General features: G+C 31.6%; 1 protein-coding gene across 1 annotated transcript; it reads left to right on the forward strand.

Moving 5' to 3' along the window:
• Positions 1 to 6,420: 6,420 nt before the first annotated feature.
• On the forward strand, positions 6,421 to 18,030 carry LOC143046693 (uncharacterized). The gene is made up of 6 exons (XM_076219797.1): positions 6,421 to 6,534; positions 12,660 to 12,858; positions 14,939 to 15,024; positions 15,827 to 15,904; positions 17,276 to 17,290; positions 17,821 to 18,030. The coding sequence occupies exons 1-6, from the start codon at positions 6,450 to 6,452 to the stop codon at positions 18,003 to 18,005; spliced, it is 648 nt and encodes a 215-aa protein (XP_076075912.1). The 5' UTR covers positions 6,421 to 6,449; the 3' UTR covers positions 18,006 to 18,030.
• Positions 18,031 to 19,645: the final 1,615 nt, after the last annotated feature.

A 19,645-nucleotide genomic window follows, 5' to 3' on the forward strand; every position in this document is an offset into this window, starting at 1 on the left:
TACCTTTTTGTGTTTCTTTTGCACATGTGACTTGGTTATGCACTTATGCTTCTCGTCGTTGTTTTTATGCTATGGTATTTGTTTTGTATTATTGTCTTTCATTTTTTGACACTGTGCTTTGTCTATATATCTTTATGTGTTTCTCTGTTACATGTGGCTTGGTTTTTCACTCAAACATCTTGTCATTGTGTGATTGTGGTTCGGTAAATTTTTGTATTCTTGTCTTTTATTTTGATAATGTGCTATGTCTATATACCATTTTGTGTTTTTTGTTTGTTTGTGTTGATAGTGAGTATGACTATAACACAATGTTGACTACTGTTTCCTCATTCTTTGCCATTTTATCTAGTATGTCTGCTTGTTTTGTTCACACATTGTTATTAATATAATGGAACTTAATACAACAGTCATACAAGTGGGAGGTCTAGCTAGATTTAAACCAGGTTTAATTAACCATTTTCTACATAAAAAATGTCTGTACCAAGTCAGGAGCATGATTTGTTATCCATTTGAATGCTGTGTTTGAGCTTTTGGTTAAAGACTTTCATTCTTGAATTTTGCTCAGAGTTCGATATTTTTGTTATTTTACTTTTTAGATATTTTGGATATGATTTCGAACAGTTATTACGCTTAAAAACTTATCTTGTAAAGCCGAAGAATTTTTTTATTGTGAGAGTTACAGTATATCCTCTCTCGTTTTGTTAGTGTATCGCTATCATAACCAGAATATATAACACCGCAATTCTTTTTCCTCTTTGTGTTGTTACATTCTCAGGAATTTTTGGCCGATTGTGATCGAATCGAATCGACTCGATGAAATCTTATACATGTAGTAGTATCTACCTTTACCAAATAAATTTCTCGTTATCTTGTTGTAACTTACATGTATAAACCGTTAGTCGTATAAATTTAGAGTCATTTAATTAAGGTTCTCGGTCTTAACTTAGAAAATGAGGCCAATGTATATGTGAACTTTTGCTTTTTTATATTCTCATTGACACGTTTAAGTATATATTTATATATACCGTTCCGATCCCTAACATCACTGAAAAGACATATATTGTCGAAATCTAGATCTGGGGTACAAAAAAAAATTTGACACCTTGTGTATGTGGCATAACATCTTAGCCACAAGTTTATCGTTTTCTGTTTACTATTAAATTTATATTAAGATCCATTTTGTTACATCTCGTCATCAATTTTATTTGGCAATCGCCAATGGCAGTCAGCAGGGTTTCATAACATCAGTTGTTCGACCTGTTAGTCAAATGCGTTTTGATTAAATATAATTTTTCACTATTTTGGTCTTTTGGAAAATGTTGTTTGTGCTGTATTTAGACCCTTCTACAACGAAATTTTTTTTACATGCACACGTATAAAAATTGCGGTTTTTATCCAACGCAATCATAGGTTTGATTGTAGTTTTCAATTTAGACTCGTTTGTATATATATATATATATATATATAAGAACTAGCGCAAAATGTTTGCTTTATAGTACATGTATAACATTTGGTCTAAACCAATCCAATAATATCTAATAAAAGCTATTGTCCCTGAAATGTTTTATTTTATAGTAAATTGATCATTATTTTCAATTGGTACATGATTAAGCCATAAGGTCCTATGTTGGGTAACATATGACCTTGAAAAATGTCAACAGGAAGTCATCTTCAGAAAAGTGGGAGTAGACATTATCACTTTTTTCATGGAAAAGTACTCTGAAACAATTTTTTTTTTTCATTGCCATTCATAAACATGTCATTTGAGACCAGAAGTGACCGTCAATAAACCAGAAGTATCTCATTACCCCCATAGTTTTAGGCAAAAGTACATAGAAACTGTATGTTTTTGGAAGCAATGTAAAAACAGCTATCCTATAAGTCGGAAGTGAAGTTTTCTAAACAGGAAGTTGCGATCATTTCCCTTTTTCAGGCAACAGTATATATAAACCATATATTTTGGTAATCTTAGTTAATAAAGCTTTCCAATAAGACAGGAAGTGATATTTCCTGAACCAGAAGGAGCCAATTATCTTTCTTATTTCAAACAAAAATACATAGAAATCATATATTCTAGAAATCAGTATAAATAAACCTTTCATTGGACGCCAACAGTAACTATGAGTAAATGGAAGTAATTTTTTATTAATTACTTGGATAATTGATGTTGAAAGACCTTCAATTGTTCTCTGAAAAATTAGTTTCCTATTCAACTTTGATTTTATATTGCGTAGATCTACATTTAAATATTCCATTTTTGTCGTCTAAGTCGTTATCCTACTTTAATCGTGACGACTCAGAAATAGCAAAATGTGAATCATATGATTTGAATCAATGTATACTAATATGCCATTTAATCAAAAACGAAAATAGAACATAACATTTGAACGACAACAATTACAAGAAGGACAAAGGAGTACGTCGTCCTCTCTCCAAACTTTTACTCCTTGTCACCTTGGGGAGCTGGAAGTAGGATTTGGAGCATAATATATTTAATAAGATTTGGAGTTAATGACGCACAAAGTTTAAAACATATATTTATTTAAAAAGAACACAACCCAAATCACTGGCATTATACATTAAACTAGGTATTAGCATTATAACTCATGTGCCAGGAATCTGACACGTTATTAACCGCTGGCAGTACGATGTTCGGACGTCTAGCAGATTCTTTTCCTCCTAATGTGTTTGGCTCTAGGTGCATCAATATGTAACCTCAGAATTTCAATGCAAGTCACAGATTGACTTGTAATTGATAACAGTAAGAAAAGTGTCAACTGATGCGTGATTTGGTACTACGATTCGTTTAGTGTTAATTGTTATCAAGACTTTTCGTTAGGCAAAATTGTCATGAAACCCAACAAAACATTACAAATTTCTCTGGAGCTTAAAAAGCTATCCCAAATAAAGGTACTGTTCTCGGTTGAAATATGTGACATTGACAGAACATAACTTGACAATGATAAAAAGCAATTCACATGAATTTCTCATTCTTTACAGGTTAAAGCAGAATAAAAAAAGTACACCATGTATGTTCTTGTAGCCATGAATATTATATAATTGTTTAAAAGAACTTATATAAATTATATAAACAAATATGTTCTTTATTCATATAGTTTCACAGTAAATTTCGCTCAAATGCCAAGGTAAGGGTAATATTCCGCGGTACATATTATATGATCATGATAATGTCGGCGCTTAAATAATTGATTGTACATTGTGTTTTTTTACTTTCGCTAAAATTTCATATTCCTGTACTAGTTAAACGCTAAATAAACTCATAATAAAACACCATCGAACACATAATCACCACATTTATACTTTCTAAAAGAATATGTTATCAATTTGTTCAAAGTTGGTAAAAACACTACAGTACATATGGTACAGCAGGTATGGGTGTGTTTAAAAGAGGGACGAAAGATACCAGAGAGAGAGTCAAACCCATAGATAGAAAATAAACTGACTACGCCATGGCTAAAATTATAAAGACAAACAGACATATAATAGTACAGAAGAAACAACATAGAAAAAAAAGACTAAGCAACACGAACTCCAACAAAAACTTTGGGTGATCTCAGGTGCTCCGGCAGAAGGGTAAGCAGATCCTGCTCCACAGGGAAGAATTTCACTGAATACCATAAATCAATGGGCTTGCAATGAGTAACAAAAGAGGGGAGAAAGATACCAGAGAGACAGTCAAACTCATAGATCGAAAATAAACTGACAACGCCATAAATAAAAGGACACATCATAGAAAACTAAAAACTAAACAACACGGATCCCACTAAAACTGTTTTTTGATACGTGTGGGTATCATATTAGATTTTGAGAACAAAAACATTGTCAGATATTTTACTTTTGCTTTGGGTTTTTGTCATTAGCGTTTCATACCATTTCAATATCGATAAATTATATATCTCAGAAAGGGGCGATATAACCAATATAAAACATTCTAATCAGCATATACATAAAATAGGCATTTTCTAAAATTGGACATTTTGTAAAATGCTTCTTCTGTTTTAATCAGTTTCAAACATGTCTGTAAGATTCGGGCGTTTCAGAAAATGCTTTAAACAATAACATACATGAAATGAAAGTCCAGAACATTAGAGCAGATAATTCTATAATAATTATTGAATCAACAGAATGTTTTGAGAAGCAGGATATGTTACACATTTGTTTTGATATTGTTTGTTTTAGATCTGGTCTTTCTATCAACACTTTTATAGAAACAATAAAATATGGGGGTCTCCATGTATGAAAGAAAATCTTTACATCTAAAACAGAAAACAAGAAACCCATAACATTTTTTATTTTGTCAAACTAATGATATGATTTCGTTATAAGCATTAAGAACGTTTAACTAATATAAAAATCGATATCATTGATTTGTCATTAGTTATAATGTTAATGTTGACAAGGATAATGACATAATCACAGTGAGACGTAGACGGTTACGTAAAAGTATACGTGATTTTGCTGTACCTTAACATATGATGTCTAAGAAATAACAATACAGAGGAGTAATGTATAATCAATGGAGTTACATAGTTTATAATAATTTATAAATGTCACATCTTGTTAATTATTCACATTAATACAAACATCAAACAATGAACAAAATTAAATAATTGAAATACTTTGATTTGGTAGAGATATGTCTTATGATCCTTTAAAAAACTAATCGAAGATAAAGATACAATACCAAAAGATAACAAATAATGCCCTAAATCAGACTGGACTGTTTTTTCGTATAATGAACAACTTTTTTTTTCTTGCTCAAATTTAACTCGACTCCATCGACAATACCGATTTAGCAACCAAAATAATAACATAAACAGTGTCTCTTATTGAAATGTTCTTATAAAGTAAAGTAAAGATTGAACAAAAAGGTAAACAAAATTAAAGGAAAGACTATGACATCTGATTTCTGAAGTGTTTATTGGGAGGAGCAACTCTTAATCAATGAAATTGTAGGGTTTTCTTGATTTTATATATGTCTATCATTTCCTGAAACGTAGTCAATGGATATATTATTTACATGATATAGATACTGATTATCATTTTTTAATATTGTTACTAACTTTTTGACTTTTGTAGTGAAGGAAAGTAAAATTACAAACTACTGAACTCCGAGGAAAACTCAAAACGGAGAGTTCCTAATCAAATGGCAAAATCAAATGATAAAACTCATCAAACGAATGGACAACAACTGTTATATTCCTGATTTAATACAGGTATTTCTAAATATAGAAAATGGCAGATTGAACCTGGTTTTATAGCGTTAAACCTTTCGCTTTGATGACTGTCGCATCAAATTCCATTATATTTACAACAATGAGTGAACAAAACGGACATAATAGGTAAAATTGTCAAAAACAAAGTTTAGTGAATATCCAATTTCGTTGATTGAGTAAAATCTGTATAGAGACCTGTAGGCAATGTCTACTTCGCTTATCATTTCAATTCGTTTCTGATCTTTCAAAAGGAACCCCTCCACCCAACAATTGTAGGTCATGAATGCATACGAACCCACAATAATATGAATTACAAACTTTTTATAGGCGTTTTGTATTCCAACTGTGATACTTTTGGTAAAAATCGTATGTGATAATCAATAATTACTGTTGTCCTGGAATACAACAACTCATCTTTTATGGTAAACTTCTGTGAAATATTTACATATTTCAAAACCAGAACGCTAAGGTACTTTGCAGAACTGTGAGGCAGATATATATTCCTTCATGTATTAAGTGGCAGATGACAATTCGCTGCTGATAAAGCAATCTTCGTTCTTGTAAATAGTCACTGACTGTCAAGCATATAGGATAAGCATAGCTGAATTTTGACCACAAGAGTACCTTGTTATGTGTATTTTAAACGTGCTGAGTGCATTGCTCTGGGTTCGAAGTCATAAAACTCTGCTCAGTGTTTGGAGCACAAATATCATGCTCGAAACATGATATTCATGATTGGTTGATTTTGGAGTATGAGTACAAAAAACTGACTTGAAAGTTTATGACTTACGGGTATTTTAACGTGCTGAGTGCATTGCTCAAATTGTGTAATATGTTTCTGTAATATGTTGTGGCTGTTTGTCGCTTGAACTAGTATCTATTTTTTTTACATTTAAGATGTGAGCTGTATAACCTCTTTTCCATATTTCCACATAGTTATTAATTGAATTGCATCTGTGGTTGGCTAAATCAAGAATATTGTATTATGATTCTGATGTTGAAGACTGGTTTTTGCCAAGTACTTTTATCAATAAAAACACTGGCAAAAGTATATTTACGTGTTATGCATACTTTATTGTATGCGTAGGAAGTTTTAAATGTTAATGTATCAGTAGATCGTCACATCTGCCAGGTCTGCACAATATAATGATTTAGAAGAAATAATAAGAAATCATATCTTTAATTGAGAGATTGGAGATAATTGAGATAGACATGTGGTTAAGAACTGACAAAAATCGCATGCAAATAATGATTTATTTTGGATTTTTCTTATTGACTGTTTCCATGGTTTCTGCAAGTAAGTATTTTCTATCTTTGATAATGATATAATGGTCCATTCGTTTGCAAAAAAAAACGCAATTTTTGTTTGTATCTACTAATTTGTAATTGAGACAGTGAAAAATGTTTAAACTAAATATAATTCTTATATTTGCGTCATTATTACAAAGATTTTGAACAAAAAGGTAATTTTTATTTGAACTGTCTAAAAGAAAGAATAATAATTTAATGATCAGGCTTTTAGGACTTTTCATGTGATCGTTAATGTTGTAATATATGATCCTCCAAATCATTATGGAATGTTCAAGCTGTATTGTAGTACACATACTTTTACATGTATAACCAATGAGTAGAAATAGAGCTTTATGTCTATTTCGGTACTTACATGCACATATGGATATTATTACTCACCTATGTAAAGCTTTGATTTCTTGTCCAGAATTTGTTATACTTCCCGTCTTTTTTGTTTTTGGTCAGCTCCTTTAACATTTGATCAAATAGTTATCAAAGGTACCAGGATTATATATTTCAAAGGAGTAGGTCCGGTAAGGACCGATTTTGGCCTCAAATTTCAGGTTCATCTGACGAAAGATTTTGACCACTTTTTAAACAAATAAGTGTCTATTTCATTTGATTCGATTAGTTTGTGTGACAGATTTTAACTGATTTAGTCATTAAAAACGATCCGATCCAAGCTTAATATGAAAAATCTTCTAAATGTGACGAAACATGTCACTTTTCAGATTGTTTTTGTCAAAAATGAAAGTGGCCGCATCCGTGTTCATCCTCAACCTTTATATATGTTATGTATAATCATAAAATACAACTTACATTTCAATATTAAGGATGAACACGAATGCGGCCACTTTCGTTTTACACGAAAACCGTCCAAAATTCAACTAAAATGCTAGAATTGTGAAGATTTCAGTAATTTCGCATGACTTTATGGTGCTAGTACCCGATATATGTGCATTGTATTATCAAAAACAGCCCATATTTATGTAGCAGAAGCATTCTACTGTCCAATAAATAAATAACAGTTTACATTTTAACAATTTTGTAAAACTGCTATATTTTGGGGCCAAAAAGGGGTCTAAGTGGACCTACTCCTTTCAGATTTTTCAACATTTCGGCCTCGAGCAGTACTGGAGAGACATTTAATGTCGACATTTGCCTGGACATTGGTACTGTTAAAGTTATTACATCTTTTTTTTATAGAAGATACATGTACCTCTTTACAAGTGTAAATTAGCTAGAATGAAGTGATAGTGCGTCTTTTACAATACACAACTACAAACCAATTGTTCAGCATGTTCAGAGAATAATTGAAGGTCTTTCCACATCAATTTTCTAAATATTTTTATGAGAAGCTATTTTCGATTAACTCAAAATTACTATTGGCGTCAAAGCATAAGTTATTTACCTTTCAAAACCAGCTGCAGGAAGCTAAAGTACTTTACATAATTTTGTGGAAGATATGTATTTCTGTGTGTATTAAGTGGCAGATGACAAGTCGCTGCTGATAAAGCAATCTTCGTTCTTGGAAATAGTCACTGAATGGTAAAAATATAGGTAATATGTATGCATAGCAGAATTTCGACCACAAGAGTGTCAGTTCATTGGTATTTAAGACGTGCTGTGTGCATTACACTGAGGTTAAAGTCATTAAACTTTGTTCAGTTCTCGGAGCACAAAAAAAAAAAAAATGCTCGAAACATGAAATCCAACATTTTGATTGGTTAAATTTGTAGTATATGAGTACATAAAACTGACTTGAAAGGTTTATGACTTACAGGTATATAAGACGTGCTAAGCATGCTAAGTGCATTGCTTAAATTGTGTGATATGTTTCTGTAATATGTTGTGGCTGTTTGTTGCTTGAACTAGTATCTATTTGTTTACATTTAAGAAATTTTGTATCTCCAGTTTTTCATGTTTCCACATAGTAATTGATATAATTGCATCTGTGGTTGACTAAAACAGACAAAATCAAAAATATTGTATCATGTTTCTGATGTTCTGGTTTTTTAACAAGTACTTAAATAATTAAAAAAAATGGCAAAATATATTTACTCCTCATGTATACTTTATAGTTTGCGTAGGAAGTCTTAAATGTTAATAACTCGGTAGGACGTCACTTCTGCACAATATAATAATTTAGTGGAAATAAGGAGAAATCATATTTTTAATTTAAAGATTTGATATAATTACCAAACCTTCACATGCTATTTGTTAAAAAGTGTAACATCACAACATAGAAAAACATACTATAAAATATCCGACCCTGAACGAATTAATATAATCTATGATACAGTGTAGATACCAAATCAATAAAATAAGGGATGAATAAATAAAGTAACAGTATAATCCCGCTGTGAAATGTTTAACAATTTCATTAAAACAACAGTTAGCTTGAACAAAAGTCCGCGATTTACAATACTTTAATCCACAGGTAATAAAAATTGTTTTATTCTTTGGTAAACTTGAAAAAGGATATTTTTTTATAAAAATAATGTTCATGTACAAATTACGAAGATATGAAAATATATACTAGTTATACCAAACGCTTATCAAAGCTGGTATAAGGTCCACTAGTAAATGTAAATAGTTATCAAAGGTACCAGGATTATAATTTAAAACGCCAGACTCGCGTTTCGTCTACATAATACTCAGCAGTGACGCTCAGATCAAAATAGTTATGAAGCCAAACAAAAACAAAGTTAAAGAGCAGTGAGGACTCAAAATTCCAAATAAATGTGCCAAATACGACTAAGGTAATCTATTCCTGGGATAAGAATTGAGAATGGAAATTGGGAATGTGTCAAAGAGACAACAAGCCGACCATTGAGCTGACAACAGCCAAAGACCACCAATGGGTCTTCAATGCAGCGAGAAACTCCCGCACATGGAGGCGTCCTTCAGCTGGTCCCTAAACAAATATGTATACTAGTTCAGTGATAATGGACGTCATACAAAACTCCGAATTATACACAAGAAACTAAAATTAAGAATCATACAAGACTAACAAAGGCCAGGAGGCTTCTGACTTGGGACAGGCGCAAAAATGTTCAAAGATCTAACTACAACATTGGTAGGATAACCTTTACTAATAAGTTTTTTCGATGAGTTTACACAAATTACATAGTCATGTCCGCGATATTAGTACACTATTGCAGTAAAATTTAGGATGTGAAATAACCGTTTTTAATAAGTTGTCTACATGTACAGCAAAATTTACGAATCAAATCTTTGTATCTATGAAAAAAATTTAGGAAAAGTTTAACTTTGACGTTTGGTAACTATTTACATTTTAGTGGGGAAAATATAAAGATAGTATATTTATAACTTGGTCAGATAGACGCGCGTTTCGTCTTCATAAAAGTCATCAGTGGCGCTAGACTGTATGTCAAAGTATGTTAACATATTTTTTTTCACGGTATACAATGATCTATAATTTTACTGGTTGGTAATTAACGTCGCAATGTGCATTCTAACTGTTTAGTAATATTTTTTTGACACTTTTTTCTTTCAATAAACAATACAAGCACGAATTTTTAACTTACTTATTATATAATCTTGATCAATGTTACTTAACATGTTAATTTGTTTTTATTTTCTTAACATGTATTTTACATACATGTACTTTTCCATGGCGGTGGCGTATGTTGCTTACATATTTCTATTGATTTATTCTGTTAATTATTTTCAATAAATAACGCGCTTTTTTTTTTTCTCATTCTCAAATAAATTTTTAAAGTATATATTAGCGAAAGTTTTTGGAAATTGATAGCAGTTGCTTAGTTTGTATCAGAAACTTTTTGGATAGTTTTAATTGTAAGTAAAGATGTTTTTGTCGTAATAAATGCTATACAGTGAAACCTGACTAAACCGAATCCTGTATTAACCGAAAACCTGTCTAAACCAAACATGTTCGTAAGCACCGTCATATCAAATTATATAGGTTCGGTTTAAACAGGTTTCAATGTATAATGGAAATATTTTCATGCAATACTTTACATGTTTTGTTTAGTACATTGTTAGTCATTGTTGCAATTTAAATGTTAAAATGTATAGCTGTTCGGATTTTTTAAAACGATAGGATATTTCTCGACTACAATATCTTCAAAAAGATACCATAACTGTTAATTGACCCTTCGAATGTCAGCTTTCTAAGGTTCAATATTGCTTTTCTTTTCTTTTTCCAAATGAAAGTGCCTCAATGTGTTTTGGAAATTTAATGGTATAGTTTAATTTCAGTATAACGCATTGCGTATCATTCCCAGACAAACTTTTATTGGTGTCTTGTCTTTTCAATGCATTATTTTTGTTGTTTTTTGTTTTAACGACAATGTTTATTGTTGATTTCCCCGTGGTATCCTCTCCATAATTAAGGTATAACCCAAATCGTTTCTGATATATAATGAGACTTAATTTTTTTGCAAATATAGCTTCAAATCTAGATTGAATGATTTAATGTTTGTCCACAACTTCATAACAATGGATTGGTCGAGACATGTTTTAAAATAAACATTACTAAAATTTAAGAAGATGTGGTATGAGTGCCAATGGCACAACCTTCTATCCAGTTTTGAGATTATTTGATCAGCTGGATATATGTATATAAGTGTCGATGAATGTGGTGTTAAATTTAATATCATGTTTATTGTGAAATTTTCATTTCAATGCTATATTGAATACATTCTTAATTTCAAATTGTTGTTCAAATTTCTAGCCAGGGGAAATAGCTGTTGTACAAAAAAGTTCTTAAATTGATGAAATACAATAGATAGATACAAAACAATAGGTCTTAGTTGGTTGAGACTTGTCGAGTTTGGTTCAGACTAGGTCGAGTATAATTCAGAGTAGGTCGAGTATGGTTCATATATAATTAAAATGGTCGAGTAAAGGTCGAGTACAAGTTCAGACTGGTAAGTATGGGTCGGACTACAGTCGAGTATTTTTTAAGTAAATTTCAGACCAATTCACACTGGTCGAGTAAAGGTCGAGTACAAGTTCAGACTGGTAAGTATGGGTCGGGCTACAGTCTAGTATTTTCAAGTTAATTTCAGACCAATTCAGACTGGTCGAGTAAAAATCAATACGGTCAGATACAGATATAGGCCATTTCAAACCTTAACTTGTTTGTAGTGAATGGTTAGTGTAGAATTTTGAGGCGTTAACAAAAAAAGTAAATAAAAAAGACAATATTGAAATTAAGGATATTACGAAAAGAAGGATTTCTGACTCATATCTTGATCTTTTTCTCGATATTGACGCAGACTTCTACCAGAATATATTGTAAACGTGATAATTTCAACTTCCAATTACCATATTTTCATTTCTCCGAATTGTAGACCATATTCTCCACTTATTACATTTGCATATATCAGTTTATATGTCACATTCGTTCTCACTTTACGTGCATCATCATTTTTTCTATATATAAGTTTTGCAGTTACTGTCACGTATAGGCTAACCTCTACAATTTGATTGCTCTATTTACTACCGACATATATGAATCTTTAGATACATGTACAAGCGTTTTATCGATCATTTAACAAATTCAGTCATTTCATATTTCCTGAGTGATTAAGAGAGTTTGCATTTAATTCATGCATGTAGGTAGACTTTGGCTTCAGTGAATATCAGCGTTAAAGGATTGGAGTTATGCTATCAAAATCCTTCTGTTTGAATCCGTCCTTGCTTTTTTAACTTACTGTGGATGCATTTATTTTCGTGGGTACCAATTTTCGTAGATTAACAAAAACTAACATGTTCATGGATATTTAATTTCGTGGTTTTTCCAAAGAATGTACACAAACCTATGGAAAATTTGCTTTTTGTTGAACATATAATTTTGTGGTTCGCGTGTTCCCACGAAATCCACGAAAATTGGTATCCAACAAATAATAATGAATTCACAGTACTATAAACATATTGTTTTGATTAATTAACAAAACTTAATAGTGGTATTGAGGTGGAAAAAAACTTGATTCATAGTGTTCTATAGTGTAATATTGATATATATAATAACTAATGTTACTATTGAATTGTCGTTTTTACGTCATGTCGGATAACAAATTGGATGTTATTAATTTAATATTATAGAAATAAAGTTAACTAAGATAACTTCTACATTTGCAGGTCTAAATGTCACTTGCGAGATTCCATGTGAGTTGAGAGGTAAAACATTGGATATTTTTATTGGGACGGACACTAAGCGAGGATATTGGACTTTTGAGAATGATGGTGTAACAAGTTCTTATACAGTGTCCCATGGTAGGAGAGAACAGACGAATGTTTTAACCTGTTATGAACGTCTTGAACGATTCATCCTCTTCAGGTTTTATTAATAATTAATTGATATGTTTACCAATCATTTTAAGTGATTACATGCTCTATACAAAATATGATTTGGACCAAGGCAAAACTACAAAAGCATTTAATATCATTCACACAAACTGGCACTTTTTAAAATTAAGTTGGGTGTTAATTGAAGTTGTGTCGGAAGGGATATTTTTCAATTCAGATTTTGCTCAATTCTAAGATGAACTATAGCATATCATTTGACAGAACTATCTTAATTTGGGAAACATAACTCAAATTCATTGTTTTAGATAAAGAAAGATCTTACTTCGTGTAGATGAATTCATCACAATTGTTTTATCGACATCAATTTTTATTTCTTTGTTGGATTGATATTTTGTCTTCTAGGTTTAATTGATTGTTTACAACTACTGGATAGCTTTGTTTTGTTAACATATAAAGCAGAATTCATATAGAGCCATTTTGATGAATATTTACATTTCATATATCCTATTGAACATAATGTAATCGACACTTCTGTAAGTTGGAGGTATGCATCATGCATATCTTGATCTTGTCCTCAATACTGACATACATGTAGAAAGACGACTTTAACCTGGCATTTTAAAATGACACATGTGATACTTTCAACTTTCGAATTGTCAAGTTATCATTTCTTCCCAGTAACATACCCTCTACTCTATCATATATCTCTTATATGTATTAGCTTATACGTTACGCTCGTGTATGTTTGCACTAAATTGACTTCATTAAAATATGTATATTTCTTAGTTTTAGTTTAGTTTCAACTTATTTATTTATAGGGGATTGGGAAAACAAGTTGTCCAACTTATATTAATCCCTTTCTGCTTTGCGGGTGCGAGTGCTGCCTTGTAGCGGCATTAGCTTGCTCTTTTTTATAAGATCTACAAGGGTGTCATTTACGTGCAAGAGATATGACTCTCTCTTAACACGGGTCAGACATGTATCGTCCCCTCTTGATGGACTATAATCGTTTCCTCAAGACCATACGAGCAAATGGTGTGCCAGGAAAGCCGAAAATTCAGTCCCTTAAATTTTCATACAGGAACGTATTTCTTATACAGATAAAATTGAGAAAGGAAATGGGGAATGTGTCAAAGCGACAACAACCCGACCATAGTGCAAATAACATACTAGCAAAAATCTTTACCTGCTCTAATAAAGTTCCAAGGAAAAATGACTGGAATCGATACTAAATAGCTATAGTCATCATTACATTAGGTGAAACCGATCCGATATGTTTTTGTCGCAACTCACTCGCGGCATACTTTAACGGTATTAGATACCAGTATAGTTGTCCGATCTGTAATTTTATGTGTCTAGTTTTCAATTGTGACATTTTTACTAAGTATGAATTCTCATTAATTGCAGTTGTTGAATACTCAACAAGATCAACTTATCAGGGGTTGAAATCATAAAACTTTGCTCAGTGCTTGGAAGCACAAAAATCATGCTCGAAATATGGAATCCAGCATTTTGATTGGTTGAATATGAAGTATAAGTACAAAAAAAACTTGAAAGTTTTATGACGTCAAGGCCAGTGGGCAACTTTCTCGCCTTTACATTCATTATCATTTATATGGCTATGATTATAAATCAACTGTTGATAACACTTTGAATTTTTCGAATGTGACCAAATTGTTCCAAATGGTGGGTCGACAATGCTCTTAATAATGCTCTTAATAAGCCTTTTACTTTAACTAGCTTTTTTTGTGGATAAAACGCGCGTCTTCCTGCAAAATGTTAATCTTATAAAAGGCGAGTTTAATACTCCTGTCGGTTTACTAGTTGATATCCCATTTGGAGTTCATGTGATTCCCCCAGTGTGTTTGATATCTGGATTTGACTCTTCTCAAATGATTAACGATATTTGAACTTCGGTATACTGCTAGGGCATTCGTTTTTTTTTATTTCTTGGTAAGTCTCACAATGGGTATAAGAACAGGATAATTCATCATCCGAAATCGAGCTCGTTCATGTCTTATATTGTATTGCCGTTAAGGAAAGTAAATGATTCACAAACGATGAAATTGATATATATATATATATAGGTTATCTTTTACTTAATTTTTAAGAGTGGACAACCTCGAAGAGTTTGTATGTTATATTTTTGACTACAATTCTGGTATGACACCTATTTCATTCAGCTTTGGAACTGCAGGTAAGATTATGTTAACATATATACTGATTCGATGCAGTTGGGTTGGGAGGGATGAAAATATGGTTTGCCTAAATAAACAAACAATTACAAATTTATAATAGAGTTTAACATGTTAAACATGTTTAAGTATAAGTCTTTAGAAGAAAAATAATTGAATACTGTTTTTTATGTATAAAGAGTTAAACTATGGTTGGCTTTTCATTGTTTGTATTATTATTTTTTTATCAATCATTGTCATAAAGGCTGACATCTATAGACAATATACATATGCGTAGTTAAACCTGGATACGGTATACCTCAATTTGATTAGATGTTGTTATAGAAGTTATGAGTCTAAGTATAAATGCGTGAGCATACATTTCTACAAACAAAGCTAGCAAGCAAAACAAAGTATTTCTCTACAAGCTAATTGACATTCGTTCTAATGGTTTTTTATTAAAAATAATTTTAACTTTAGATCATCTTTTAAATAACAAGAATTAAATACTGCTGATAGTCTCATCAATCAATTAAAACAGTGAAGTTGTAAAGAAGAAACTACACAATAGAACTTCTCCACTGAAATAGTTATCAAAGGTACCAGGATTTATTATAATTTAATACGCCAGACGCGCCTTTCGTCTACATAAGACTCACCAGTGCCGCTCAAATCAAAAAAGTTGTATAGCCAATCAAGTACAAAGTTGAAAAGCATTGAGAAGATTTACATACATGTTATATAGTCGAGTCTGTTTAGCTTTATCTTAATTAGTATAATCAAAATGGTTATCCGCAGACTAACTTACATTTTTTTATTCAAAAGCTAAAACTTTTACGAACGCAACTGATGAGTGTGAACTTTGTCATCCTCAAGGAGGATTCAGAACATTAACAGCTATAGGTAAGAGGAATGTGAACTTTGTCATCCTCAAGGAGGATTCAAAACATTAATAGCTATATGTAAGATGAATGTGAACTTTGTCATCCTCAAGGAGGATTCAGAACATTACAAGCTATCGGTAAGATAAATGTGAACTTTGTCATCCTCAAGGAGGATTCAAAACATTACAAGCTATCGGTAAGATGAATGTGAACTTTGTCATCCTCAAGGAGGATTCAGAACATTACAAGTTATAGGTAAGATTAATGTGAACTTTGTCATCCTCAAGGAGGATTCAAAACATTACAAGCTATAGGTAAGATGAATGTTAACTTTGTCATCCTCAAGGAGGATTCAAAACATTACAAGCTATCGGTAAGATGAATGTGAACTTTGTCATCCTCAATGAGGATTCAGAACATTAACAGCTATATGTAAGATGAATGTGAACTTTGTCATCCTCAAGGAGGATTTAGAACTTTACAAGCTATAGGTAAGATGAATGTGAACTTTGTCATCCTCAAGGAGGATTCAGAACATTACAAGCTATCGGTAAGATGAATGTGAACTTTGTCATCCTCAAGGAGGATTCAGAACATTACAAGTTATAGGTAAGATAAATTTGAACTTTGTCATCGTCAAGGAGGATTCAGAACATTACAAGCTATCGGTAAAATAAATGTGAACTTTGTCATCGTCAAGGAGGATTCAGAACATTACAAGCTATAGGTAAGATAAATGTGAACTTTGTCATCCTCAAGGAGAATTCAGAAGATTAACAGCTATAGGTTAATATTCATTTTTATGTCTTTTATGTTTTTCTGGTTTTTGCATCCGTCTGTTCGTTCGTTCGTCCGTCCGTCCGTCCGTTCGTCCCGCTTCAGGTTAAGTTTTTGGTCTAGGTAGGTTGAAGTCTTTGGTCCAGATAGTTTTTGATCAAGTTGAAGTCCAATCAACTTGAAACTTAGTACACATGTTCCCTATAATATGATCTTTTTAATTATAATGCCAAATTAGAAATTTTACCCCATTTTCAAGCTTACGGTCCACTGAACATATTTTTCTGAAAATACAATAAGGTGTTGGTTGTACTTTTTTTAAACTAACAATATATCTGAAAAGTCAAGCATTAATCAATCAGCTAACATCCTTGGACCTATTTCTGTGACAGTTTGTCACTATTGCTGACTCATTTGATAGAATATCACCCAATAATTGAAAGACAAACAATATACTTGTTTTATTATTGTTCATTATGATATCAAATACATCAAAATGATAAAGAAAACAGACTTTAATGTAACATGTAATTTTATTTTTAGTTGATAAGAGAATCAAAGTTAAATCTAATTTAAATACGTTTTTTAATCTATTTTATGCAAATTGCATCAGAAGTTGGATATACACGTAAGTATACATTGAAATATAGCATGTATCATGTGTATATAAAAATTGAAAAATATTTGTAACATTTTTTGCAAATTTTGGTTATATCGTTCAGAAGTTTTATTCAAAGAGGTTAATACGTACTTTCCCCTAAAGTTTAGTTTATTACAGTTTTTTATAAAAATGAGAAAGATATTTTTTAGAACACCGAAACGCTATGTCCAGAATGAACTGTTTGAAAACTTTGCTTCTTATGTTCCAAGGTAATATTATCAATGTTTAAATGAAGTAATATTCTCATATATAGATGACAGAACCAAAGATTCGCGAGCTCATATTATCGCATTGCGCTTAAACGTTACTTAAACACACAGCAGCATTGATGTTTGAGTTTGGCATTCTAAGACGTCATTTAGACCGACTATTCTAGGGTATCTTATTAACAAAAGAATGGGAGTATGATTGAAACAACCCGAACAAATCACTGGCTGTATAGTCGGTTTTTCTATTCTAGTTTTTTAGCTTATCTTTTTTCTTATCTATTGCTGTAGCTACGAACCCAGCTTCACTTCCGTGTGATACGGTGTCATATTGTTCAGGTGAATCTCATTGTGGCGCAAATGACACTATACCAGAAGGATGTACAGCAACTACCATAGCAACAACAACTGAGCCATCAACTGAGCCAACAACTAAACCTACAAAACGATGTCATAAAAGAAGACATCATCACTGAAAACATCAGCCATTTGTCAGACATATTGAATTAAATTGAATACACTTTGATCTAATAATAGAACTTATTATTTATCGTAATTTTCTTCCTTTCTTGTCATTTAAGATTCCTATTAAAACTGAAAACGTTGTTCATATCAATAATCAAACGATGAGTCCCTTTTTATCTGTTGTTTTATATAACAAAGAAGGTGTAGTATGATTGTAAATGAGACAACTCTTTACAAGAGCCAACATGACCATGATGACAGATAAATTACCAGCTATAGATAACCGTATAGTCTTCAACATTGATTATTGTTTGATGAGCATTTAGAATTGATTATCATTATTATTTATCGATTAATAAAGACAAGAGTAACATAACGAATTTCCATGCATTTTTTAGTTTAAATGTTCAACCTTTCAAGAACAACTTGATTTAACACCGTGATGATATGTTTAGCTGATTTCAGTCTAGATATTTCTGTGTTGTGTTGGTTTGTGTGTGTGTGTGTTTGAGTTCGTCTTATTTTATATGGCTTCTAATGAGCATATATTACATATGGTATAGCATTCGTCTGTTTACATTGGACTTTACGATCATGTGTTTCAAATCTTATTTTATGTATCCGACACCTTGTTTCTATTTTTAAACATATTGACGCTCTGTTTCTGATTAAATGTATATTGACGGTCAATATAAAAAGAACTTGCTAAAATATTGAAAACAACACGTTTAATCAATGCGTCCGAATCGCATTTCTGGATTTACCTTCATTAGGAACGCTCAAAGCTAAACATTTGTAATCCGAGGATGTATAAGTACCGAAACCGTTGAAAAGCTATATGACAAAAATACCTTAAATTGACAGCAAAATTCATCTAAAGTCAACTTTGCCTGAGGGAGTTGAAACCTAAGTGTCTTAATAACTTCAAAATTTATAAATGGACATTTTTTTAAAGTTTGTTAAATCATGTCAGTACCGAAGTACTGACTACTGAGCTAATGATACCCTCGGGGACTGATCATAGTCCCAAGTTAGATTTATGACGTCAAGACGTCACACATAGCAACCATTTAGGAAGCCCCGCAGCTGTCGAAAAGAAAATTTGCAAGTTTATAACCAGAAACAGATACCAAGAATTGTATTCTGAATGCAGACACTAAGACTACAAGAAAGCTAACGCCCAAAAATGTGAAGTTGTTCAAAGAATGAATATATTTGCAATACCATGACTCTAAAATTCTTGCAAAATTTGAAAATAAACCAACAGAATATTGAACGCTTTGTTCATAATACATATGTATATAATCACCCCGTATAACCCCGATACAAATGAATCCGGACGTTGACGCGTTCGAAGCGATAATCAGGACAACATTTGGTATGACAACAATTTCGAATGCCTCTCTAGAACTTATTTGAGTATATATAAATATGTCAATGTGCATGTTAGTTTATTTATTCATTTATACAGTTGTTGTAAGTTTTAGATATTGCATAGAACGTTTGATAAAACTGCTAGATTCAAAACGCACAGACATGGTGCAATTTCATACGTTTTATGAGGTAAACAATGCTGAATATTTTTTCGTGCATACACCTTTGCATATTTATACCTTAAGCAATAATAAATAACTATACGTTGAATTACTAC

The sequence above is a fragment of the Mytilus galloprovincialis genome, chromosome 9 (genome assembly GCF_965363235.1).
Source record: "Mytilus galloprovincialis chromosome 9, xbMytGall1.hap1.1, whole genome shotgun sequence".
Taxonomy (NCBI): domain Eukaryota; kingdom Metazoa; phylum Mollusca; class Bivalvia; order Mytilida; family Mytilidae; genus Mytilus; species Mytilus galloprovincialis.